Source organism: Buteo buteo, chromosome 9, assembly GCF_964188355.1.
Source record: "Buteo buteo chromosome 9, bButBut1.hap1.1, whole genome shotgun sequence".
NCBI lineage: Eukaryota > Metazoa > Chordata > Aves > Accipitriformes > Accipitridae > Buteo > Buteo buteo.
Genome location: NC_134179.1, coordinates 22,811,202 through 22,827,020, shown reverse-complemented (window position 1 = coordinate 22,827,020; position 15,819 = coordinate 22,811,202). Strand labels below are relative to the sequence as shown.

Sequence of the window (15,819 nt, the reverse complement as noted above, 5' to 3'; positions counted from 1 at the left end):
GGAGGAACAGTGGAAGCTGGACAAGGCTGCTGGAGGTTCTCTACTGCAAGGCCAGCTCCTGGTGGGGCCACATTCAAAGCTCATGTGATAGACTGAAATCCTGCCTCAGTCTCTGGGGAACAGGCTCCAGCTCCTCAGGATCTGAGAACCACCACCACCTAGAGGTGCCCAAGGCTATCAGACCTTTTCAGCTGGACAGCAATGGCAAGACCAAGGGAACGCCTGCTTGAGAAGCACTGCAGAGCTTGCTGTCCTCATCCTCTGCAGAGCCAGGGGCAGCAGCTGTAAGAAATGGGATGCATAAATGTTGCAAGGGGTCTCAGTGCTTTGGAGCACCCACTGGTGTCCTGCCAGGCATGGGAAGTATTCTTGCCCCCAAGGTTGATTGAGCCAGGGCCATTTTGCTGCTCTTGGAAGCCCCTGGGCTGGCTCTAGGTTGCCTGCTACTCTTGCACCTCCAAGGTGCCAAAAAGTATGCTTATCATCAATATGTGTTAACTTTTCAAAATACCCTAGGGTACCACACACCACCTCCTCTTCTTTTGTGTGTAATTGGTACCAATCCTCATTCTTCAAGTGCTTGCTCTTCAGGAAACAGGGGCTGCTTGCCCTTTATTCCTGCTTCTACTTGCTGTGCTTTGCCTTTGCCAGACTGCAAGGGATGTTTTTTTCAAGCTGAGCTGAAGAATGTATCAGCCTGCTCCTGGCTGCACCTGTGCATTGTGTTAATGCTTGTGAGCATTGCCTCTTAAACAGATTCAGAAAAATAAATTCAAATCCTGTTTCCACTTGTAACTTTTGTGATATGTGTCCTTGAAAGTGTTTTTGGAGCTGAAAACCCCCTGGCACTTCAGGCAAATAACAGTCTCATCATTATTCAACTCATGGTGAGCACAGGGAATAGAATAGTTAGGCTATGTTATGCATATAGTTATGCATGACAAGCTATGACCTAGGTCTGAGGGGTCCATCCAGGAAAGCAGCTCTCTTCCGTGCAGGTCCCAGGCCCATCCAGGAGGCAAGGTCAGAGACAGGCACACCTACAACATCTTTCAGGCAGGGACTGAAGGTCCCAGGCTGAGCTGAGACATGTCCCCTGGGCCCTTAGCAGGAGATGGTGTAGGTGGGGGTCCCAGGGCAGGCTACTCCCAGCCATTGAAGCCTATGAGCATCCCCAGGACCCTGGTAGAAGGGGGCTTGCACTGCTCATGTGCTTTCCTTTAGACATTTACAGTTGGCCACTTTGGAGACAGAATATTGGGCTAGATGGACCTTCGCTCTGATGGAGTGCTGTTGTTCTGAGGCTTTTCTGTTTTATTATGTTTTTCCAAGGGAAATGGCTCAGACATTTCTAAAAATGAGTACAAGGAGAAAAAAAAAAATTCACAGGGAAATAACAGGTATTGCTCACTTCAGAAAGGTTTGTAACCATTTAGTTCAGGAGCATGTCCTGCTTCAGACTGAGGGCTTGATCTTTGAGCCTCACTAGCATCACTAGGGGTTTTGCCATCCTGAGGAAACTCAGCTAAACTGGATGAGCGCAGAAGACTCAAAAACTGTACTTCACACATGCTTTTTTCACATTTGTTCAGGTGGTTAAATTATCTTGAGACAATCTGCAGCTCTCACACCTATCAGAAGGTACGTGCCTCCTTCCCACAGAAGGACAGAGCCAATGCCTAGTCTGGGGTGTGATTACCCATTCAGTTCCTTCTGCTAGTGCAGGGCTGGGAAGAAACATCATCAGAGATTTCCTCAGCATGTACTGCCAGGGAAAGGAGGAGGTAAGAAGCAGAATAGAATAGACTATTTTTCAGTTGGAAGTGACCTACAATGATCATCTAGCCCAACTGCCTGACCAATTCAGGGCTGGCCAAAAGGTAAAGCATGTTGTTAAAGGTGTTGTCCAAATGCCTCTTAAACACTGGCCGGCCTGGGGCTTCAACCACCTCTCTAGGAAGCCTGTTCCAGTGTTTGACCACCTTCTCGGTAAAGAAATGCTTCCTAATGTCTAATTGGAACCTCCCCTGGTGCAGCTTTGAACCGTTCCCACGTGTCCTATCACTGGATCCCATGGAGAAGAGATCAGCACCTCCCTCTCCACTTCCCCTCCTCAGGAAGCTGTAGAGGGCAATGAGGTCGCTCCTCAGCCTCCTTTTCTCCAAACTAGAAAAACCCGGAGACCTCAGCTGCTCCTCACAGGACATTCCTTCCAGCCCTTTCACCAGCTTTGTTGCCCTCCTCCGGATGCATTCAAGGACCTTCACATCCTTAAATTGTGGGGCCCAGAACTGCACGTAGTATTCGAGGTGAGGCTGCCCCAGCGCTGAATGCAGTGGGATAATCCCCTCTTTTGACCAGCTGGTTAGGCTGTGTTTGATGCACCCCCGGACGGGGTTTGCCCTCTCGGCTCCAGGGCACACTGCTGACTCCTATTGAGCCTGCTGCTGACCAGCACCCCCAGATCCCTTTCTGCAGGGCTGCTCTGCAGCCACTTCTCTCCCAGTTTATACTTGTGCCTGGTGTTACTCTGTCGTAGGTGCAGAATCCAGCACTTGTTCTTATGAAATTCCGTGCCACTGATGATTGCCTGATGCTCCAATCTAAATGCTTCTGCAAGGCGTCTTGTCCTTTGAGAGAGTCAACAGCACCTCCCAGTTTGGTATCATCAGCAGACTTGTTAATGGTGCATTCAACTCCTGCATCCAGATAGTTGATAAAAATATTGAACAGAACTGGTAGCTGTGAGGAACATTACTAGTGTTCGTATTGCATTTGTAGCTGGTAATTCTTTTATAGCCAAATGGATCCATAATACCCTATTCTAATTCCCAACTGCACAGAAATTTCCGTTCTGTATGTCTGCTGCAATTGCCTTGCTCTGGTTTGCTCTCCTTGTGAGAAGGAGGTAGAAGACCGAAACCTTGTTACCCCTGGATTTATGAAGTGGTTGTATTATGAGTTGACATCTGTGGTGTCTAAATACAGGCTTGGAATCGGTACTGGAATAACCTTGGTTACATACATTCTTTCTATGTTCTCACTTTAAAAAAAGCATAACTTGGGGGCAATACAGAATACTGCTGTTCTGAGTATTGTCATGTTTTAAACTACTGGCTCTGTGAGCCTGTCCTCACTTCTCAGCCTTTTTGTATAGCTAGGCTGAATATGCTCCCCTTCTTGTGGGGGCTGAGTATGGACTTAGGCTTTTACTGCCATTTCAGCATTAGAATCTGGAATAAAGAGATTTTCTTGTTTTCAGTGCTAATGTTTGCTGTGCTGTATACCCATATATGTCTGTGTGTGTATACCTATGCATAAATGCATATACATACATATACAAGGTTAGCGATTATCATTTTACATACTGGTTGTGATTGTCACTTGACAGCTAAACCAACTGGTAGAAAAAGAAATATAATCCAGTTTAAAGAGTAATATTAAACAGTGCAAACCATGATGCTGCCTTCTTAGAGTCCCCTGCTCTTCTATTTAAAAGTTTCTGACTTCTGAAATGACTGGATCACAACAGTTGTCTTCTCTATGTAACTTCAGTTCTTGTTTAGAGACACTCTCCTAGGAGCATGGGGTTTTTCAGAAAAATGTTATCATGTAATTTAAACTGTAAATAATGTAAATCATGTAAATTAAACTGTAGTAATGCCTGTCCCCAAAGGAATTACAAAGAAATTGCACTTGAAAAGTTTGGGTTTGCAAATTAAATACTTTTGCAGATTTTTTAAAACTATATCACAATATTAAAAAAATTATTAAAGAACTAGGAGTCTTTTAATTTTACAAGTAGGATTTTATAATGAGAACCATTGCTGATACTGAGGCTTCTTATGCTTTTGAATCCACAATGGAGCTCTATAAATCTCACTTTCTGATGCTATTACTTCCTTGTTTCATGCTGCTGTCTAGAACATAGACTAACATAACTTGGCCTTCATGGCATGGTGCTGTTTTTCTGTATGTGGAAGAGCTATAAACTTACAAAAAGATCTTTAAAGATACAGTGCACATTTCCAGTGTATCCAAGTTCTGTGTTGACTATGACTTCCTAAGAAGAAACTGTGCAATATTCTGCTGGTATACTTGCAATATATTTCCTGTAAATTTGGCTGCTTTATGTTTCTGTTTGTCAAAGACTTGATATTAACTGTGGTTTTTAGTTTATGAAGTTTATAAAAAGCTACATAATTAGTAACTGACTCCAGATATTGACTTAATGATAGCATATAATATTTCTGCCCTAATCTGGAGATTTCCTTTACGGAAGTATGTATATGTGGAACATGCCTTTGCAAGGTGTGATCACTGATGTGCACAATGATTTAGGGAGCAAAATTATATCTATTACACGCATCTGTAGCGGACTAAGATTCTTCAAACCCTCTCTCGCTTATACTTTTCCTGCTTTCGATTTAGCTCTTCTCTATATTGCTGATTTTTTTATTAAGCTGAAGGTGAGGCTGTCAGGAAAACTAAGTGGTTACATCAGACTCTTAGGGGAGATAAGTAATCTGTCTTTCTGAAGAGTAAAATTTTTGAAAGTACCAAACAGACTCTAAGATTGCCAGCTCCCTGTTTCAAAAGTGACTCTGACTTCTAAGTTGCGCTGCCTCGCTGTGATGCTTGTGCTACTAAATGTGCTCATTTTATAAGTCTGTTTCTTTGAAAATTTTCTGATCTTCGGGACTGTAACGTCTGCTGAACAATGCGATCTTGAATAAATAAAGCTTTGGATTCTTGGGGAATAGAACAACAATGCCTTCACTATTTGCTCAGTGCATACCTTCTTTTCGCCCCCCTCCCTCCCCTCCTGGCCTTGATGTTTTGTGCTGTGGAGCTGAGCTGCAGGCAAGTGCCGCGCCGGGGCATATCGTCAGTGCTCTGCCACTGTCTGCGGGGGACAATGGCTGCAGTGTCGCCAGGGCCTACACAGGGGCAGTTGATGGCGTTTCTCTGGAATTGCAGTGGTGTATGGCATCTACTGAAATCTGTAGGACTGGCAAATGCAAAAATTCCTTTAAGCTGCCAGGCCTCTGTAAATGCCATGTTGTGGCCTCATTGATAAATGCCACAAATAGCAGAACAGTCATGATGGAGTCAGTTCAAACCGGGAGACTGCATGCCATTCATGTTCAAATTTTAACTGTGGAAAGAAAGTCTCGTCTTCCTCACCCCTGAGTATGTGTTGTGAGCCGTCTGCTCTGAAACTTTGTCTGCTGTCAGCTGCTGTCTCCAGTACCACAAATCTTTTCCCTAAAACCTGGAGCACAGAAGTAGGGCCTGGGCCTGCTTTTCATTACCAGCACTAGGGAGATATGGGATGCCCTTGTTGATGTTCCTGGTTCCAGTTACAAGAAGAACAGATAGAACTTCAGGACTAATTGCCATTTGCTTAAGCTGTAGTAATACTGAGCTGCAGCAAGCAGCCTTTTTAAGAGTGTGTTAAAATGATGATCAGTCTTCGATTACTATTACAATGTAGCAGACTACGGTATTGAAACTAACGTCAAATAAAAATGTGGTCTTTGTTATTTTTTTCTTTGTTACTGACTTCCACAACTATTGCTTTTAGGAAGAATAAACTTCTTCAAGAGTGGGGTTTTCTTTGGGGTTATCTAATGGATTTGTTGGGTACTGAGAGAGTTCATAGATCCACAATAAAAGGCAGCCCTCATTTCTTATTTTCTGCCCCTCAAAACCTCTGCAGTATAGACAGCTAGACTTGTTGCTTATGTTCTGCTTACACTTGTATGCTACTTCTGTTGGTCTGATCACTGACTTTTAGTGGTCTACTTGTTCTTTTTTTCTTTCGAAGATGATGATGTGCCTCATTTTTCTTGGGAGTTCATATCATGTGATTCATAAAAGTCTTTGAGATGTACGCCAAAATGCTAGACATGCAGGTTAACAGAAATTAACGCTGTAGGAAGTATATTAATTTTTAGAAGATAATAATATAGAAAAAGTTGGCTCACATGAAGAAGTCTTACGTTATTTTAAAAATAAAAATCCAGAAAAAACTAAGAACTATTTAGTGACACTTAATGGTACAAAATATGTAAATCAGTTTAGATACTGAATTTTCCTTGTGCATTCAGGTAAATTTTTTTTATTAATTGAAAAAAATTGAAATGTCTTTATTTTTGTCGGTGATATGTGTAGCTTTCAAAATATGATGAACAGTGTATCATAAGAAAGCTACAGCTTTATAGTCTATTTTATTGATATTTTAAATTTTCCTGACTAATATCATTGAATAACAGTACCCGTAATTAAGGACTTTACTGATTTACTGATAGTACTTTTCTCTTTTTTTTCTTATTTTTTCTTTTTTTCTTTTTTTCTTTTTTTTTTTTTTTTCCAGAAAAGAGCAAAAGGCCAAGTGCTGTTTGACAAAGTGTGTGAACATCTCAATTTACTGGAAAAGGACTATTTTGGGCTGTTGTTTTATGAGAATTCAGATCAGAAGGTAAGCTTGTATGAGGGTTTTGTTAGTTTGTTTTTCTACATTGCTAATGACTTCAATAGTTTAGTGAGGTATATAGTATTAAATGTATACCATTACAAATATTTGAGTAAACTGTTGCAAAATGTCAATTCTAGTCTGCTGTAAACTTGTAACATGTGCAAGATACAGATGTGGATGTTGATACCTAACAAAGTGCCCATTTATTATTTAGAGTGAGGGCATATTTAAAATATCTGTATTTTTGAGAAAAGCAATTGAGTAACTGATAGGCTTTATAGTAAAACAGTAAAATAGTACACTAAAACAGTATGCCAGCCTTGCACGTGAAGATAGGAAATTTTAACTAATATCTTTGCCTTAACACTCTGAAAACTGCCCACATTTCTGAAAACTTTAATTATTTACATTTTTTTCTAAAAACAAGAAAACAAAACTTTGGATGATAAATAATTCAAAAAAATTAATCTTCTACCTGACTTTCCAGTAATTTTGCAGCCTTTTCTCATGTATGTTTAATAATGCTTGGAACAGGAACATGAAGGAAATCTTGCCCCTAAGTCTGTAACTATTAGACTTTTGAGTTCCTTTATTATTAATTTTAAACTTAAAGAAAATTGTGGCATTTGTGAAGATGAGACTGGAGCTTGCCCATCACCAGTATTGGGTGCTAATTTTACAAATGAATGGTGTTTTGATATGACTACATTCAAAACTATCTCTTAAATACCGTTTGGTAACTTATTTTCAGTCCTCTTTTGCACTTGCTTACATGTTGGATGGTTGAGCACATCTAGATTGCTGAGCTGAGGAAAACTTTAATCAGTTGGTGGCATGCATTCCGCTAATTACCAAAAGCCTGTTTAGCTTTTCCTAGCATCTGAACATTTACAGTTAGTTATGAGCCAGCTGTCGCTTTGTCCATGAACTAAAGATATACCTGAGGGAGGTCATATTTTCCCTCATGAAGAAAACAGACTAATAATTACAAATTGAAGTGCAAAAAATTGTATTTCTTTTAAATCTCTGTATTTGTAGCAGGAAACATCATTACAGGAGTACTATACTTAGTCTAGAAGCTTTTCCATTTTTTTTGTCATCTTTCTCATCCTACTACTGTGTTTGAAATGAAGTCTAATTTAGTAGTCTGATTAAATCTGAATTTCTGACAACTTCCATTCAAATACAGTTGTTTCTGCGAGGCTTTCTCTGCAGCATTGAGCAAAATACTCAATCTCTCTGTATTAAAGATCCCCATATATAAAATGGGCTTGATGTATTCTTACTTCGATATTTTATTTTTGTTCTTGATTTGTAAACCATTTATAGAAAATGAGAACTTCTTTGGTGTAGCAATGAAGAGCATCTCAGTTGATTTTCTGAATACTATCATAATCTTAATTATTATTTATTATTATCATGTTATCCCTTTATTTGTGCTACTCACTACTGAAAATCTATACTGTACACACAGAGCAAAATAACACAAAAAACCAGTCTGATCTCTGGCAAGAGAGGAAAGAGCTAATAGCAGACCTGGGATCCTTGAACTACACCAGGAAATAGCCCACTTCAGTAGATCCTGGGAAGTGGAATAGGGAGCCTTTGGCTTTTGAAAGTAGAGCAGGAAAGTCTGGATTGGTGTAGAGTTGTGTCTTTTTTAATTTCATTTTATTTTATTTTATTTCATTGTATTTCATTGTATTTCATTTTATTTTATAATGTGCTTCTAGTTGGACTAAGAGATTTCTTGGTATTCCTCAGTCATGTGAATGGAGGAACAGAGTACCACACCTTTAAAAGATCTCATCTGTTTTTTCATAAGTCTTTATCCTTGGAGATATTAAAAACTTGACTGGATATGAGCCTGGGCAACCTGATCTAATTCAAAGCTGACTCTGCCTTGAATCACAGTTGGACCAGTTATCTCCAGAAGTCCCTTTCAGCCTGAATAAGTCCTTGAGCTCCCTGTTCATTGACTATGGAGGTGCTACTGTAGCAACACTCATAAATGAAGTATTAATTAAGCAAGAAATATCTGGATAGTGGAGTCCCTGTGGTTCAATTATTTATATGCCCAGACTAAGTCTAGCACTTTATTCAAAAGAAAAGTAGACCATTTGTCACCTGAATTATGGACAGCAGCAGGCTTTTATTTAAAAACTTCTGGAGAAATCTGTTCCAATTTGTTATGAAGACTAAAAAAACCAGAGTTGTTGGATTTTGTCATCTTCATGAAAGTAAGTTCATAGTGTTATTTGGAGAAACTTAAAAAGGAGTCTTCCCTAGCAGATTTGCATTTCCCACCTCCTACTTTCTATTGCAGGATTAAGCTTAATTTATGGTGAACTGCGGGAACTACAAAATTTTGAATGCCAGCAAGTAACAGTGAAGGAGGGGGTTTAGATATTTTCTAGAGCCCATATGCTCTAGATTGTACCCAAAGTGCCATTATGTGGATGGTACTATGCCTCTGGTGCAGCTCTAAGTTGTGATTACCAGGTGAGTGGGAATACCTGGAATACTCAAAGAAGAATTTGAAAACGTGGGCTTTGGCATGAATTAATCACTTGGCTAAGTGCTCACAGTCTTTTATGGGTTGGACAGTCTGTACTGTAACATGCACATTTATATAGGCTTGCTTATTTTTACTGCTATTGTCATTCAAGTTACCTAATTCAAAGCTACCGCTTTTGTACAACATTGTGTTTGGTGGTTCTTACACCAGTTATGGCACAAACTTCATGTGAAGGGTAGCTACTGTAGTGTCTTAATACAGCAAAATTACTGGTTTTGTGCTGAGAAAGTTCCCCCTCGCCAACTGCCATTTCTTTCATGCTGGTAAGATTGGAATTGTATAGCTACACAGAATGTGGTCAGTAAGATTGTAGCACTCATTTTTGTTATTAAAGGGATTTTTTAAATACATGGATGAAGACCATTTAAATTGCTTTCAGTATGTTAAATATTTGTGGTGTGTTTTTAATGAATATTTCTGTCTTAAGACTTTTAAGAGTCTCAACTTTTTTTCATTCTCCTAAAAAAAGAAAAAAACATTTAACATTTTATGTTTTGATTTAATTAATAGATGGAAGTGTGGGGGGCTGATGAGTTGTGTTCAGGAACGGCTGCCAAAGAAAGCTTGGGGACTTGGAACTTTTACTGGGTTTAGGGTCTTCTCTTTTGTTCACCTCTGTAGTAAGTTTGAATTCTTTTTTCATCTCAGTACCAGTTCTTTCTGATGCATTTTTTTCTCCTGTTATGACTGTTGCCTCTTCAGATTAAAATGCCACAAATCTTTGACCTCGAGGCCAGTCAGTACTAAATGCTGAATGAGTTTTTTTCTCATTCTTGTGCACTCATCACAGCCAGCCATTTATGAGCCAGCTGTTGAACTTGACAGCAGCTGTGGGGTGTGGAAACTGAATGCCAGGCACTCTTTTGAATTAGAGCTGCTCCCTAATGCACCATCAGGGTACCATTGGAGGAGTCGTCCCATTAACTTTTCTATATGGGTGTTCTATGCAGCTGAGAGAGATGTTATGTCTTCAAATCAGACTGATTTTTGTTAGCTTTAATACACATTTTAAAAATATTTAGGTCAAATTACTCATTAATGATTTCTTTCGTTGTTTTGCAAATGTTAAATTTATTGGTCTAAAGTTTAGTTAGTGATTTCATTGCATTACACCCTCAAAAGTTCATGAATGCTCCATTCACCCTGTAATTGGCCTGCAGAAGTGTTAGAAAGCTTCTGCTCTTATGTTCTGGGCACCAGCTGGAAATGCTGCTTTTCTGGATTTGTACAAAATAACTTTTGTACTGGTAGAGAACATTTTGTTGTTCTTTGACAATTCATTACTTTGTCTCATCTATAACCTTAGCATTCACAAATCAAACAAATAGATTTCTGCCTACTGGAGCAAAGTAGTGTGCATACACTTTGTCTTTTGTTTTGAAAGACAGACCTGTCTATTCTGCATTAAGAGGTCTATTTCAGGGTAGATTCTTTCAATAGTGTTTGTTTTATCCATAACAAATGGCACAGATGCAAAAAACCCACCCCTGTAATTATGCATATATATGGAATATAAGCATCTGATTTTATTTGACAGAACAGTAATGAAAGTTGGTGGCAAAGTCTGCTTCCAATAAACTTACTCCAGGTTTGGAAAATCAGAAAATGAACTGTATAACTTCTGTAAAGAAAGGATTATTCTTCTCATCCTGCAGCATATTCTGTATTATATGCTCTTTTCTCCTACTTTATAGAGATAAAAGATAAAGCACTGAAATTAACATATACTCAGGAATCCTAGTTTTCTGCTATAGTTATGCCATGCTATATTCTATACTTATTTACTTTATTTACTTTATACTGTACATTTTCTAAAATTTAAGAGTTTAAGCTACTTCTGGTGATATTTGTAATTAGAATATGGCTGTGTATCATTTTGGAATGGAATTCATGCCAAAACTGAAAACCAAGGATGATAACTGTAGCTGAAGTGATTCTCAGCTAAAATTATTTGAAGCCTTCTGTTGTCTTCCAAGGCCTTTCCATGTCAAGGCTCTTCCAACAAATAGCAGTTTTTCTGACTTAAGCAGAATAAATGGTATCCAGATTTTTTGGAGGAGTGTTTTATATCTATTCCTTTGTAACGGTGTTATGGACTGTGCATCTCTGGAAGAATTATAGTAGCTATGAAATGTAGAGGTTGCAGACTTCTTAAAGCAAGAAATGTGAAATTATTCCTTTTTTTTTAATTACATCTGTAAAAATGATAAAAAGTGGGGTTTGCATTTAATTTGTAAACAGTATTTGTCTAATATATACATGCTGCATTTGTGATGAAATCAACTTGGACGAAGGTCATTTACAACATGGAGCTTAGTATTCATAGAAGCCACATCCTTCATCAGCAGAGGTGATCTACATTAAGGATTTGCACCAGTGCAAAAACATACAGTTCCACATTCTCCTAATCCATACAGTCCCGTAGAACTGTAGCCTAGCATGTTTTGTCTCCTTGAAGTTAATTTGACTTTGGGTGGAAAAGCCTGTAATAAAGACTGAGGGATATGGTATTGGAAAACAATTGTTGATTCTGGAGTTTGGTACCATAGACTGAAAGGTGAGTCACATTATACCCAGTATCCACTACTTGACTAGGTTAGGCAAGAAACATTGGTAGAGATACGCCTTTAGCAACATTTGTGCTGACGCTGAGGTCCCCTCTGACTTTAAAGCTGCTAATATGTGCAGTGGTTTGTGAAAATGAAAATGTTGTCCTTGGCCTTACAAGTCATTTGCTAATTCTTCCCTACATTGCACATCTCTGTCTTTGAAATGTGCTAAGTCCTGCTGGCAGGCTGGTTGTGTGCATGTGTGTTTCTTCCATGTATATGCTTGTGTATGCGTGTCTGGCCCTGGGAAATAAAGGTTCAAACACTGTATAAAGTAAATTCTCAGTGACTGTAACTGCATTTAAAAGGCTTATGTTTCTAGTCTCTCACTCAATCTATTTTCTAACATCTATGGGTAAAATTATTAAACAGGATTGTCTGACTTACTGATGAATAAATGTTACTGATTTCTTAGTCTCACTTCCCAAAGTTGTATATTTGGACAATCAGTCACAAAAAAAATCTCTTTCCCCATACTGATAGTAACTGAAATGCTACGAGCTATTTAATAGGTTTCACAGATTCTATAAAAATATTTTTGGTATTGAGGATAGAACACATTTAATAGTGAGGCATCTAAATATGAAAAACTGACTTTATCTGCATTGCCTAAAATAGAGCTGAGTATCTAGACTTGAACCTTGCCAGTGTATCAGTGTTAACATAATACATGTTCATAGAGAACTTTGCCTTGGGGGAGGTCAGAAAAAAAGCATGGAATTTGATTAGGTTTTTCCAAGCACCTTTGAATGTTATCAGAACTAAAATGTATACACCTTAAGACAAATGATGGGAATAATCAGTCTCTGGAGATCAAGAGAAATATCATCTTAAGTATAACACTACATAGGTGTGTAAGCACAGATGTGTAGAGATTACATAGCCATTCCTGAAAAGTCTGCTTATGTCAATAAAAGGAGTATGAGAGAAAATTGCATTTGTCAAATGTAATTTGCTAGACCACCTCTACTGTAAGACTATCCACTCTTTAAAATTAAAGGGTATAAATAGTCTAAAGCAGTAAGACAACCATGAAGGGAGTGGCATTATGCAGTTTCATTTATGTGCTCGGGTGGGGAGACTTGCTAGCAAATCGCAAGTTCAATTTTAGAATTCTCTGGGTTATTTAAAAATAGAACAGATGTCTGAACAATACAAACTTTAACTGCACTGTATGAAATTACTTCACCATCTTCAGTCTCAAGTGATTTTAAATGCTGGTTGTGTGTTTTTTTTCAGAACTGGCTAGATTCTTCAAAGGAAATTAAGAGACAAATTCGAAGTAAGTACTTCTGTATCCAGATCTTACGCTCCTTTTATTTCCTCACAGAAATATTCTTCATAAACTTAGTAGCCTGGATATTGACTAAAATGTATCCTTACAGCATTCAAACAATTTACATCTGATAGTCATGTATTCAGCCTTAGAACAGAAAGCAAAGCTTCTATTTCTGTCCACTGTCCAAGGAGAGAAAGAATCACTCAGCCTTGTGCTGTAGAAGTTAACCGTTGTACTGGCTGCTGCCCCCAAATATTCCTGTATTGTATGTGACTAATAGTTGATCTTTTTGCATCCTGAAACAGTAGATGGTTTTCAACATTGTGCTGATATTTGGGTTATGGGATGGAGAATGTCATCTTGCAAAGACGGTCATGGTTGCTGCTATAGGACTTTCTAACTCCAAAGACTCACCAGAAGAATATGAAACTATAAAAAGAGAATCAATACGTCTTACAGAAAATGTATATTCTTCAATACTGCTCAGTCCACCATTGGCTTTTCTGATATGTCCATCATTTCCAGAATGGAAATGGAGTAGAGCATAATCTTGGAATGTCTCACTACAGTGCTTTTCAGACTCAATCCATGTGAAAAGTCTTTCTACTTCCTATCCTCAATACACAATGAGGAATTTATTTCACTCTGCATAAAACTCTGTCAAAACTCTTCACTAGCCAGGTAGATTTTATAAAGCTCTTTATAAAAAATATTTTAAGGGGATGTGATTTTTCATATAACATGAAGATCTACATTTTAAGTGGAGATCAAGTCCAGTTTCTTGAATTAGACATCATGACTGGAATTTTTTTTCTCTGGTCCATAGCACTTCCGAGTTTATAGGCATAGTGTATAAGGCAAACAACCAAGTAAGAACACCATTGTAAGCATTTTAAAATGAAACTTGCTTACACCAATTTGCAAGTAATCAGCATACTATCAGCTGTGTTCCTCATAATCAGTGGATTAAAGTTTCCACATATTGGAATGTACTGCAAAGATAAATTTTATCCCCCAGCTACATGAGTATCAAGTAACAAGACCTTTTTTTTTTGTTTCTGGTTTAGTTCTAAATATATTTGTCTTTGAATCAAGAATGGAAAACTTATGTACAAAAATACTCAATTATAATAAATTTAAGGTACCTGTAAAACCTACTAGTCCATTTGAAATGAAGAAACTAATTTCTTATTCTCTTGTACAGCACAAACTGAAGCACTAGTGTGCTAGATAAGCATATCTGGACATACACATTGATCTGAACACACAAAGGTGACAAATTTGGAAGTGGAGCTCAGCACATCAGTTTGCAACTTAATATTTATAACAATCTTTGTCTCTCTCTTACAAGTGAACAATACCAATACTCTGCACATTGGGCATGTATGTGCCACCTGTGACTGGGGAAGACAAAATAAGAATCCTTTAATCTCCCCCAAATAATGTTCTGCATCAGGCTGTCTCTTGCTAAGCCAGGGTCCTCAGGCCTTTTATGTGATCTCTTATTTGTTCGGGTTGGCCTTTGGCTGGGCAATAATGTCAGATCTCAGCAATTACTGATGTTACTTAGGCTAATGAATGTGATCCACAAATTACTAGCTCTGTTCTCAGGACTACAAAGGTGGCAAAAAGCTTGTTTGCTTTTAGCCAGCCTGATCTCTTCAGGAAGATTAATTCTTGACTTTTTTTAATTCATGTAATTGGGTATCCACTGGCATGTGTTAAAACCTCTAATTAATTTAATCAGGGACAGGTGGGGTAATTACAATTCTGTCACAGTCGTCTTGAAAATTGCTACATCTAAAGTGGGTTCAGGCTTTTGCAAAATGGAGAACTTCAGCTTGAATATTGTGATGCTACAAGCAGTAGCAACTGATCTTGGAATAGTCAAATTGAGATTTTGCAGAGGGTAGGGAGGTTCACCCTTATATAAAATTTAATTTGAGAATTTATCTGTGTGAGATGTACATGCAGTTAGTATAGAACACATGATATTCTACTCAGTTTTGTTTATAGGTATTTTCATAACTCTCCTTCTCAGTATAACAGAATTGAATGAGTAAACTATATGAACCTTGTTTAATCGTAGTGTTTATTGCAATTGAAGATCAAGAATTTGTCTGCAGTTTAAATGTTTACAGCTATGGGTAAAGATTAGAGATGTGAATGTTTAAACCATCTGTCTTGGTAAGCCTGATTATTTGTTTTTATTGTTTGTGTAATTAAAGTATATGAAACTGAGTTATAGACCTGGTTATCTTTCTCTTCACACAAATTTTGAAACTATTTTTGGGATATATCCTGTTCTTAGTGTGCATGTAAGTCATTCTCTTCCAAAAGGAAATTAGATTTGTATGCTGTGTGGAATAGTTTAAATCCAAGGTAATGTTATGTCAATTAAATCTATCTCTAGTCTGCAGCACAATTAGTGTTTTTACTGGAAAAAAACCCTTCCATATTGCATATCCTGTATTGTATATCTTGTAAGAAATGGAGAGGAATTGGATGTTCTGAGGGCAGAATACACTGGTATAGGGGAGGGTTATGCATTCTCACCACATAAAGGGTACATTTAACTGATTTTGCTCTTGAAATTAACTGTAAAATTGTCTTACTGTCTTTTGTCAAGAGAATACTTATTTAGCCAGAAAGATTGTAGAAACTCATCACTGTACCCAGGAAATGACTAATTTGATCTAATTTAGGTTAACTGTGTCCACCTCAGGTAAATGCACTTGTTTTTGAAGGAACAGGCACTTTCAGGAGGTGAGTGAATGCATTCTGAAATAGGTGCCTGAGAGGGGAACCAAACCACATGCCACTCTTCTTCCATTAGCTATGAAGGGAGTCAGTGGTGTCTTATGTATATAAT

The 15,819-nt window shown here is 38.1% G+C and overlaps 1 protein-coding gene across 15 annotated transcripts in view; it reads left to right on the top strand.

The window, feature by feature from the left end:
- EPB41L2 (erythrocyte membrane protein band 4.1 like 2) overlaps positions 1–15,819 on the top strand; it is a 120,332-nt gene that overhangs the window by 59,932 nt on the left and 44,581 nt on the right. For all 15 annotated transcript variants that reach the window (XM_075035700.1, XM_075035713.1, XM_075035709.1 and 12 more), the window contains 2 exons: positions 6,380–6,484; positions 12,908–12,950. In XM_075035700.1, coding sequence (XP_074891801.1) covers positions 6,380–6,484; positions 12,908–12,950 — 148 coding nt within the window. The remainder of the gene's footprint in view (positions 1–6,379; positions 6,485–12,907; positions 12,951–15,819) is intronic.